This window comes from Glycine soja, chromosome 14 (genome assembly GCF_004193775.1).
Source record: "Glycine soja cultivar W05 chromosome 14, ASM419377v2, whole genome shotgun sequence".
Lineage (NCBI taxonomy): Eukaryota > Viridiplantae > Streptophyta > Magnoliopsida > Fabales > Fabaceae > Glycine > Glycine soja.
Genome location: NC_041015.1, coordinates 24,931,195 through 24,943,389, shown reverse-complemented (window position 1 = coordinate 24,943,389; position 12,195 = coordinate 24,931,195). Strand labels below are relative to the sequence as shown.

The window sequence follows — 12,195 nt, the reverse complement described above, 5'->3', positions numbered from 1 at the left end:
ATCTTCCAACTCCCAGAAAAGAAAAGAATGGATTGGATGCTGAATCACAAGAAATTTGTTTCTGTTTCAGTATAAATATGCATGTTCCGAAACCAATCATCTTCGTCTTCATTCCTCGTTATCATCTTCATTCTTTCTCTCTCAGAATTTCTTTCTTGACCCTACCCAACTAACTCGAGTCTCCGAAGTGGGCTAGAATTACCCATCATCTTCATTCCTCCCTCCCCCATGGCCTCTCTGGAATTGTATATGGGAGGCAATAACCATGATTTCCTTGATTACAAGCTTGTGGTGGTCATTCTCTACGCCATTTTCATCGCTGCCGCATGTAAAATGACGGTCAAGGCTCTTAAGACAGCAATGTAAAGATGTAGGGTATGATAATAGCAAGGCAAATTGAAATAGAATATGTATATTGTTATTTCATTGATCCTTTGCATGATATATATAATACATGTACAAGAATGTTCTATACCAATTCTAAGGCATGACAGACGTGATCCATAATCAGTGGCATCTGATTTATTCTATGCATTATAAGGTAAATAAATATAGAATCAAGGTAACATAGGAAAGTAAATATATACACAGCATATTTGCAATCATGTAGAAGATATTTCCTAATACTCCCCCTCAAGTTGGTGAGTGAATATCGTGAAGTCCCAACTTGTTGCGCAATGTCACAAATTGATCTTTTCCCAAAGCTTTTGTAAACACATCTGCTAGCTAGAATTTTGTTGGCACATAAGAAGGATTGATCATCCCAGCTTGTAGTTTTTCCCGTACTATATGACAATCAATTTCAATATGTTTTGTACGCTCATGAAATACAGGATTCGCCGCAATGTGTAGAGCTGCCTGGTTGTCACAGAATAATGGTGTTGGAGCATCTTGTGGGACTTTTAAATCTTGTAATATGAACCGTAGCCAGGTCAACTCCAAGCATGTATTAGCCATAGCTCGATATTCAGATTCGGCTGATGATCTAGAGACAACAACTTGCTTCTTAGACTTCCATGAGATGAGAGAATTTCCAAGGAAAAAGCAAAATCCTGTAACAGATTTTCTAGTGGCATGACAACCTCCCCAATCTGAATCACAAAAAGCCTTTAAGGTAAGGTCATTAGCAGATGAAAATAGTAAGCCCTGTCCAGGTGTGCCTTTGATGTATCTGAGGACTCTCAATGCAGCATCCCAGTGAGGCTTTCTTGGCTCATGCATGAATTGACTCAATGTTTGGACAGAATATACAATGTCAGGTCTTGTGACAGTAAGGTAAATTAACCTACCAACAAGCCTTCTATATTTGGTTGGATCATTTAGTACCACTCCATCTGTGGGAGTTAGTTTCAAATTTTGTTCCATTGGAAATTTATCAGGGCGAGCGCCTGTCAGTCCCGAATCTTGCAAAATGTCTAGAGCATATTTTCTTTGAGACATGAAGATACCTTCTTTGGAACGAGAAAACTCAATGCCCAAAAAATATTTCAAATCTCCAAGATCTTTGATACGGAAACGCTTGAGAAGAAACTCTTTAAGGCGTTTCATTTCTTGAAGATCGTTGCCCGTGAGAAGTATGTCATCAACATAAATAAGAACAATTGTGAGTGAAGTACCTTGAGATTTGATGAAGAGGGAGTAGTCAGCCTTTGATTATTGATAACCAGCCTTTTGAATGGCTTCAGAAAAAGTAGAGAACCAGTTTCTTGATGCTTGTTTGAGTCCATAGAGTGACTTATTGAGCCGACATACAACGTTCTCCCCCTGTCGGCGAAGACCAGGTGGAGGCTCCATGTACACTAACTCATGCAAATCGCCATGAAGAAAGGCGCTTTGCACATCTAATTGGTGTATGAACCAATTACGAGCAGCTGCAACAGTGAGAAGACAACGAAGAGTAGTGACCTTGGCAGTAGGGGAAAAGGTTTCTTGATAGTCAATGCCTTCAACTTGAGTATATCCCTTAGCAACAAGGCGTGCCTTATAGCGCTCTATCGTGCCATCAGATTTGTACTTTATTTTGTATACCCATTTGCAACCAATGGGCTTATGACCAGAAGGAAGAGGTACAAGGCTCCATGTGTTATTTTGTTCTAATGCTTCTAATTCTGCATTCATTGCATCTTGCCAATGTGGATCATGGACAGCTTGATCATAGGACTGTGGTTCTGTGTGGGCTGTAATGTTAGCTAAAAAAGCACAATGTTAAGAAGAAATGCGTGAATATGAAAGGTAATGTGAAAGAGGATACCGAGTACCTGACCCAGAAGTTGGCTCTGAGGGAGATTTATTGACTTGTGTGGACATGTGGTAGTCTTTATGCCATATCGGGGGGTTCTTGTCACGGAGAGACTGCCGAACTTGGGGAATGGAGGGAGTTGGAGTGTTTGAAGTGTGGGAAGTAGGTAGAGTTGGTTCAACTATAGGTGAGGCAGCGGAAGATGTTTCAGTAGTTAGGTGTGAAGGATAATTTGGCTCATGTGCAGAAGGTATACCAGTTTGTTGTGATTGATGATGAGATGGTGTAGGAGAAGGCCAATCATCAATGGCCTCATATGAAGGATGAGATGAAGTTAGGTTGGGTTCATATGTGTTTGGAATGGAAGGAAAATTGGTTTCGCAAAATTTGACATCACGACTCACAAAGAAAGTCTTTGTCTCAGGATCATAAATTTTATAACCTTTTTGACCAGTAGGATATCCAACAAAGATACCCCTTTTTGCACGAGGATCAAATTTATGTGTAGGTTGGACAATAGTAGCATAACATAAGCAACCAAACACTCTCAAGTGATCAAATGATGGTGGCTTATTGTATAATAATTCAAAAGGTGATTTGTTGGATAACAATGGGGATGGCAAACGATTTATAAGGTAAACAGCAGTTAATACACATTCTCCCCAAAATTCAAGAGGTAGATGAGAATGAAATAGTAATGCTCGTGCCACAACTAGAATATGACGATGCTTGCGTTCTACAACTCCATTTTGTTGTGGTGTGTAAACGCAAGTTCGTTGATATTCTATCCCATGAGATTGAAAGAATTCTCTCATGGACATGAATTCAGAACCATTGTCAACTCTAATTTCTTTAACAGTAGCTTGAAATTGGGTATAAGCAAAATTAATGAAGGATTTCAAAATATTTTGAGAATCTGATTTGTATCGCATAAGAAATACCCATGTGCATCTTGTAAAATCATCGACAATAGTTAAAAAAAAACGTGCCCCTGAATGTGTGGGGACTTTATGAGGACCCCAAATATCACAATGTAATAAATCAAAAGGAGCATGAGTTGATATAGTGCTTAAAGGAAAAGGAAATCTAGTCTGTTTAGCCATAGGGCAAACATTACAATTATTCTCAAAAGATATGTTGTTTGGAGACAATAAAGGAGAACATAATTTGAGGCGAGATGTAGATGGGTGTCCAAGACGCATGTGCCATATATTTGAGGGCTGAGAAACTTGATGAGAGACAGGTATTTTTTGTAATGGAGACATGTAATAAAGACCACCACATTGTTCACCCGAGCCAATCGTCTTCCCCGTAGCCAAGTCCTGCAACACACAAAAGTCAGGAAACAAAATGACACAACAATTTAGAGATTTGGTGAGCTTGCTAACAGACATCAAGTTTAACCGAAATGAAGGAACACACAAAACATTTTTTAAGGTTATATTGGAATTGAATGACATGTCTCCAATAGATGTGATTGGAGCAGAAGACCCAGTAGGTAAATTGACAGAAGGTATGGATGGAAATTTTGTTTCAGAGAGAAATGTAGAATCAGATGTGATATGATCGGTAGCTCCACTGTCCAAAATCCAAGGCTTGGTGAATACATAATTAATTGAGGCATTAGAGAAAAGAGACAGACCTGCAGCATTTGCATGAGCATTGCTATTACCAGAGGTATTGTTTGGAGACATCATATTCAATGCGCGGGCAAGTTGCTGAAGCTGTTCTGCAGATAGCTCAAGTGCATTTTTGGAAGAATCTGCTGCATTGGCAGCAGAGAAAGTCCTAGGTGCAGTGCTTCGAGGCCCTTGTTGTCGCTGTTGTGATTGGATGTGCTTGTTGCTTTGAGTTCCTGTGTTGTAAGTCCCATTTTTAATTCTGCATCGATCCTCTGTGTGCCCGTTTTTATTGCAAAAATCGCAATAAAATTTTAGAGTCCGACAATTGCTAATTGTATGGCCATCTCTATTGCAGTGCTCACAGTGTTTGTCTTTGACAAATTTGTTGGAGAGGTTGTCTGGATGACTATGGATTGCAGCGGCAATGGAGAAATTCTCCGTTGTTTCGGAAGTCATCTGGCGCTGTGTCTCATCTTGAATGACTAGAGAGTAGGCCTGTCGCACATTGGGTAATGGTGACATCATGAGAATGTTGGTGCGAACAGTGCGGTAGGTATCATTAAGACCCATGAGAAATTGCATCAAGCGATCTTCTTCCCTTTGTTCATCATGTGCTTTCATCTGGTTGCAAGTAGGAAGAGTGCGGTATGTTTCTAATTCATCCCAAAGGCCTTTGATTTTTGTAAAGCACGTTGAGGCAGCCATGGTGCCTTGGGATATAGAGGCTAAGGACTTTTGAATCCGATATATTGCTGGAGCATTCTTTTGTGAGAACTGATCTTTAAAATCTTCCCAAACCTGATGCGCAGTCTTGGCATGAATGACTCCCTTGGCTAAATCGGGTTCTACAGAATGGGTGAGCCATGATAAAATCATGCTGTTACACCGATTCCATAGGGCATGCTCTGCAGATTGATCTACTGCTGATGGTGCTTTGATGGATCCATTGATAAAGCCTATTTTGTTTTTGGCTGTGAGGGCATGGATCATCGATATACTCCATGATGGGTAATTGGTGCCATTCAGTTTTATTGGGACAAGCAAATGACCAGGGTGATCTGAAGGATGGATATAGTATGGATTTGAGGAATCCATATTAGAACTGTTTTTATTTGAATTGTTGCTACTGCTATTTGGTTGTTTTTGAGGTGAATTTTTTGATGGTATTTCATTTTCTAGATCGTGCTCTGATGCCATCTTAAGACAGCAATGTAAAGATGTAGGGTATGATAATAGCAAGGCAAATTGAAATAGAATATGTATATTGTTATTTCATTGATCCTTTGCATGATATATATAATACATGTACAAGAATGTTCTATACCAATTCTAAGGCATGACAGACGTGATCCATAATCAGTGGCATCTGATTTATTCTATGCATTATAAGGTAAATAAATATAGAATCAAGGTAACATAGGAAAGTAAATATATACACAGCATATTTGCAATCATGTAGAAGATATTTCCTAATAAAGGCCATCCGCCACAATTGCTCCCTGGCAAGGGTCGCTCCCGAGCAGCAGAGCCACCTCAAGGGGAGGCTATGCATCAAGTATAGTCTCAAAGTTGCATATGTATTATCAATTTTTATTTAAGAGTTTTTAGAAAGTTGTTAGTGTCTAAATATATTTTTACTCATGATATATGGATAAATTCAACCTTGGCTCTCGTATCTTCCTCGCTCTTTAATTGCTCTTAACTGTGATGTTTTGTAATGAATTTTAGGTTTTGTTGGTTTACCACTTCTGCTATAGGATTTTAATGGTCTATAACGATGGAGGCTTCTTCCTATTTTCTCTTACGTGCTTGGAATAGGAAAAAGTTCTGTACAAAATAAATCGTTTGTACAAATGTATTTTTATTCTAATATTATGTGCCTAAACCAGGTTAAGATTTTTTATAAATGGAATGAGTAAGACAAAAAATAACTTGACAGCTAATGTACCAGAATAGGAAACCTATTGTCCTACCCCTCCTTGAAAGCACTTTGTTGAGCAGATGGTATACCAAGCAGTTTATCTCCAAGGAATAATTGTTTTCATAATCATAAGTAAACATGCGCACAAGTAATTTAGCAGTAATTCGTGATGTATAATGTTCCTCTAGTGATAATCATTATAGTTGATTGATGCTTACTTCGTTCGTACGTGTTAATTAATTATTTCCAACCAACAAATATTTTGAATTTATGGAGTTATCTTTTAAAAGTTTTGACTACTTCTGGCCTGTACCATCGTGATAAAACACCACTTAATTCTAAAACAATACTGCTGATATAGACCTTATTGGGACACCGACCGTATAACAAAATAGAACACTGTGATAGCTTGCAAACTACAAAGAAGAAGAAAACGGTTTATGTAAGAATCATGGTTACAAAATTTTAGAAGTAAATGAATGTGAAATAATCACTACTAGAAATATGTAATTTTTCTGTGGATTTTCCTGCTGAGTTCTGAAATTTTTTCGCCCTCTCTGCTTGTTCTCCACGACACCTCCCTCTCAATCAATGCAAGAGTCACAGTCACAGTTCGGTTGTTTAGAACCAAAGATGAGGCAGGGCACACTTGGAAAGAGATGTCTTAGAACGAAAGACTTATGCAAAGGATTAGAGAAACCAAGCCACCTAAAATTAAAAAAAAAAAAGTTTTAGTAAGTTGTTATTTCTCTTTGCTCACATTTTCTAATCTACATCTATGTTTTATAACTCGGGTAATCTTTTAAAACAGTTTCCGTTCAAGGATTAGGCTACTTGTTAGCCTACTTGAATTGCTTTATTCTTTTTTCCAACTAACTTAATTTGTTCCTCTCTTGCCTTTTATTTTTGTTAGTGTTGATCCATTTGGCTGCATTCTTCTTGCCTTCTTTTGTGAACAAGGTTGTTAATCCAAAAAGATATTGATAAAGAACCTAAATGTTGAATGAATGTGCATATTGGAATGGGTAAAGAGGATTGTGTCACTGTCATGTTTGTATAGAGCAATAAAAGAAGAGAAAGAAATAAAAGGAAGAAAGAAAAAGACACACAGTTTAACGTGGTTCAGCACACAATGTATGTGCCTACGTCCACGGCTACACTAGGAGAACTTTTTATTACTTGCACATAAAAGCTTACAAGGTGTCTCTATATATAACACTAATGAGACACAAGTTTTTACAAACCAAGCGATGTGGGACTAAGACCACACAAGTTTTACAGACTAAGCGATGTGGGACAAAGGAACTAAGACCACAAACTCTAACAATTCTCCCACTTGGGGTCTAAGTTCCAAACTCTAGCAGCTCCTTGTAAGCAACGAGTTCATCGACTCTTTACCTAGTGTAGCGCCTTCATCTTCAATTATCCTTGAAGGCCAACTGAGGCAATGCAAAGCCTCAGTTTGTCAGTTGTAACAGCTTTAGTCAACATATCTGCTGGATTCTCTGATCCTAAGATCTTCAATAAAGATAAGTCTCCATCATTTATCAACTCCCTGATAAAATGGTATCTTAATTGAATATGCTTGCATCTAGAATGGAAGACTGGATTCTTAGCAAGACTTATAGCACTTTGACTGTCACTAAACATTGGAGCATCATCTTGTTCTTTCCCCAATTCATTGAGAAAATTCTTTAGCCAAATCATCTCCTTAGCTGCTTCTGAGATAGCTATGTACTCGGCTTCCGTGGTTGAGAGAGCAACTCTATCTTGAAGTTTAGACTTCCAACTCACAGCAGTACCTCCCAAGGTAAAAATGTAGCCTGTGGTGCTCTTCTTGGTATCAAAATCTCCTCCCAAGTCTGCATCTGAAAATCCCTGTAAAGTGAGATTGCCTTTTCTGAAGCACAAACACATCTCTGAAGTACCCTTCAAATATCTGAGTATCCACTTTACTCCTTCCCAATGCTCCTTTGCTGGATTTGATAGGAACCTACTGACAACTCCCACTGCATGTGCTATGTCAGGTCTGGTACACACCATAACATACATCAAACTCCCAACTGCTGATGCATATGGTACTCTTGACATGTAACATTTTTCTTCATCTGTCTGCAAAGATTGCTTCTTTGAAAACTTCAAATGAGATCCCAAAGGGGTATTCCTGGTCTTAGAATCTCCAAGGTAAAACCTGTCAAGCAACTTGTGTATATATTTCTCCTGAGACAGCTTCAAAATTCCTTCTGATCTGTTTCTAAGAATTCTCATACCAAGGATTTATTTAGCTGGACCAAGATCCTTCATTTCAAAGTTTTCTGCCAACTGCTGCTTCAACCTGTTAATTTCTGCCATACTAGATCCTGCAATCAACATGTCATCAACATACACAACAAGGATAACATAACTATTAGTATATTTTTTAACATAGCAGCAATGGTCCATGTCACATCTTTTGAATCCTGAGTTGTTCATAAACTCATTAAACTTCTTGTACCACTGCCTCGGTGCTTGTTTCAAGCCATACAAACTTTTGTGAAGCTTGCATACAAGATTCTCCTTGCCTGGCACTTCAAAACCTTCTTGTTGGGTCATATAGATGTCTTCCTCTAAATCCCCATGCAAGAATGCAGTTTTAACATCTAACTGCTCCAAGTGAAGATTCTCTGCAGCTACTATGCTCAGAATAACTCTGATGGTAGTCATCTTTACAACTGGAGAGAAGATCTCTGTGAAATCAATTCCTTGTTTCTGCTGAAACCCTTTCACCACAAGTCTCGCCTTGTATCTTCTTCTACCGTCAGATTCTTCCTTTAGCCTATAGACCCACCTATTCTGTAATGCCTTCTTTCCTTCTGGCAATTTAGTTAAAGACCACGTCTTATTCTTCTGAAGGGATGTCATCTCATCTTTCATCGCTAGCTCCCACTCAATAGTGTCATTCCCCTGTGTAGCCTCATTGAAATATTCTGGCTCACCAGCATCAGTTAACAACAAATAGTGCAATGAAGGGGAATACCTATCCGGTGGTACTGAAATTCTGCTAGATTTTCTTGGAGGAGTTGATGGTTTTGGTTCTGACTCAACCTCTACGCCTGTACTCTGGTTTCTGTTGGCTACATCACTTTCTGAAATTTCTTCAAGTGTTGCTTTCTCAGAAATTTCTGACAGTTTACCTGCACATGTAGATTCTGCAGAAAATTTGTCCTTATAAAATAAGTTCTCATTAAAAGTAACATTTCTGCTTCTGATAACTTTCTTGGTTTGGTCATCCCAAAACCTGTAGCCATACATGTCAGATCCATAACCAATAAAATAACACTTCCTCGCCTTCGGATCCAATTTATCTCTACTATTAGAGTCTGTCAGTATATATGAAACACAACCAAAAATTCTCAAATGTGAAAGTTTTACCTCCTTTCCAGACCATACTTCTTCAGGCAACTGATAATTCAAAGGAACTGATGGTCCTCTATTGATGAGATATGCTGCTGTGTTTATTGCTTCTGCCCAGAATGCTTTAGGCAAGCCAGATTGGATCCGCATACACCTTGCTCTCTCATTCAAGGTTCTATTCATCCTTTCTGCAACACCGTTTTGCTCAGGTGTTCCTGGTATTGTCTTGATCATTCTGATCCCATGTTCTGAACAGAAGTCTTTAAACTCCTGACTATCATACTCCCCACCATTGTCAGATTTCAAACTTTTAACCTTTAGACCTGTCTGATTTTCAACTTCTGTTTTCCACCTTTTAAACACAGAAAACACATCAGATTTATTTTTAAGAAAATAAACCCATACCTTTCTGGTAGAGTAGTCGATAAAGGTGACATAATAGCGTGAGTTTCCAACAGATTTCACTGGGGCTGGCCCCCAAACATCTGTGTGCACCAATTCTAGCTTTTCAGCTTTCAGAGTCTTCCCTGCCCTTGAGAAACTGACCTTTTTCTGCTTTCCAAGGATACAATGTTCACAAGCACCAACATCAACATGCTTGAGGCTTGATAGCTTACCCTTTGCCGCCATAAGCTTCATTCCTTTTTCACTCATATGTCCAAGTCTTTGATGCCACATGGTTGAATTATTGACAGCCTCAGTAACTGCTACCATATCTTCATCTGCAATCATGTAAAGAGATCCTCGCTTCTTTCCACGAGCCACAATGAGATTGCCTTTTGTTACCTTCCAAGCTCCATCTCCAAAAGTGGTGTGATGTCCCTCATCATCCAACTGCCCTATAGATATTAAATTTCTCTTTAAGGCAGGAATATGTCTGACATTGTGCAATGTCCATAGGGATCCACTGGAGGTCTTGATGTTGATATCACCTCTTCCGACAATGTCAAGAGATTTTCCATCTGCAAGGTAAACTTTTCCAAATCTTCCAGAAACATAGTTAGACAATAAATCTTTAGAGGGAGTAGTGTGGAACGACGCACCTGAGTCCATGATCCATGAATCAACAGGACTATCCAAACTGCAAATTAATGCATCATCAAGTTCATCAGTTGCTGCATTTGCGGATTCATCATCATCGCGCTTCTTGTTTTTGTGCGACTTGTTCTTCTTTGGTGCCTTGCACTGATTGCTAAAGTGACCTCTCTTGTCACAATTCCAACAAGTAACGTCACTTTGAAATTTTCTCTGACCTTTCCCTCTTGACTTTGATCTGCCTCGACCATTCTGACCCTTCTGGGTAGTCCTTCCCCTGCCTTCAGTATTCAATGCTGAATTGGAAACATGACTGAAAGATTCTCCTGAATCTCTCTTGCGAACATCTTCGCTCAAGATCAAGTCACGGATGTCACTAAGCTTTAATGTGTTCTCCCTTGTAGAACTACTAACTGCAGTAACAGTTGCAGCCCAACTATCCAGTAGTGATGACAATAGAATCAATGCCTTCACCTCATCCTCAAATTTAATCTGCACAGATTCCAATTGGGCAAGAATAGTATTAAACTCATTAATATGATCAGTTACAGAGATACCTTCTCCCATCTTGAGGTTGAACAACCGGCGCATCAAGTATACTTTGTTGGCTGCTGACGGCTTCTCGTACATATCTGATAATGCCTTCATTAAGCCTGCAGTAGTCTTCTCGTTCACGATGTTGAACGCGACGTTCTTGGCTAATGTCAATCTGATCACGCCAAGAGCCTGTCGATCTAGCAAGTTCCATTCTTCTTGCTTCATGTCTTCTGGCTTAACCCCTGATAAGGGCTGATACAGCTTTTTCTGATATAGATAATCCTCTATCTGCATCTTCCAAAAGCTGAAATCTCTGCCATCGAACTTCTCGATCTTCACCTTCCCCTCTTCTAATGCCATTGCTCCCACTGCCTCCTCTAAACTGAGAAGACTCCCACTAATTCCTTTAAACTAAGGAAATCCCGTGGAGTAACCAAAAGCTCTTGATACCAGTTGTTAGTATAGAGCAATAAAAGAAGAGAAAGAAATAAAGGGAAGAAAGAAAAAGACACACAGTTTAACGTGGTTCAGCACACAATGTATGTGCCTACGTCCACGGCTACACTAGGAGAACTTTTTATTACTTGCACATAAAAACTTACAAGGTGTCTCTATATATAACACTAATGAGACACAAGTTTTTACAAACCAAGCGATGTGGGACTAAGACCACACAAGTTTTACAGACTAAGCGATGTGGGACAAAGGAACTAAGACCACAAACTCTAACATGTCATTACTCGCCCTCTCCTTCAAGTAAGTACACTCAATTAACCTCCTATAGGTTCAGTGCTTGAATAATTATTATTTAAAACTATACCTAATGAGCAAAATGGATGACAGCCTCGATTAGGAATGGTAACCTTGTTGTATCCAATGGTAGTGATTGTCGTGTTGTGATTAGCAAGAGAGGTGTGGCAAGCCCTCACGTCTAACCACTGGCATAACTGATTAACCATGTCATCTTTCTATATAACTAGCAATTTTTCTTTCAAGCATATCTATCAAACAAATTCTAAGAGATAAAGCAGTGGCCAAGCTTTATGAACTTGGAAAGGAACTTGAACTATACTATAGCCTTCTCGTGCTGGTGTATCTTGATATTAGGCAGAGGCAATTCTCAGGGAACATCAAGCTCACTTTCGGATAAGGTTCATCAAGTTGAATGGAAATCTTTTAGCACCCTCATCTTGTTCTTGGACTTAAACCTCATGCAGAGGGATAAGGGTATACCATTATAATGATTGCATAGTTGGTCATATAGGGTTAATTGAAAGTATATAATTTCTCTATTTTTTTCAGGACAGATTTGTTTAATAATTATAAATGGATTCATAGTTCCTTCTTGACTTTCAGCTTCTACAGTGCATTCATATCAAGTGATAACATTCTCTTTTATGATTAATAACATGACTCCTACTTGGTAATATTTGTAGAATCTGTTTTGA

The 12,195-nt window shown here is 38.9% G+C and overlaps 1 protein-coding gene across 1 annotated transcript; it reads right to left on the bottom strand.

Moving 5' to 3' along the window:
- Nucleotides 1–726: 726 nt before the first annotated feature.
- Nucleotides 727–1,645, bottom strand: LOC114383948 (uncharacterized mitochondrial protein AtMg00810-like). The gene has a single exon (XM_028343645.1). It carries the CDS (start codon nt 1,546–1,548, stop codon nt 727–729), a length of 822 nt encoding a protein of 273 aa, XP_028199446.1. The 5' UTR covers nt 1,549–1,645.
- Nucleotides 1,646–12,195: the final 10,550 nt, after the last annotated feature.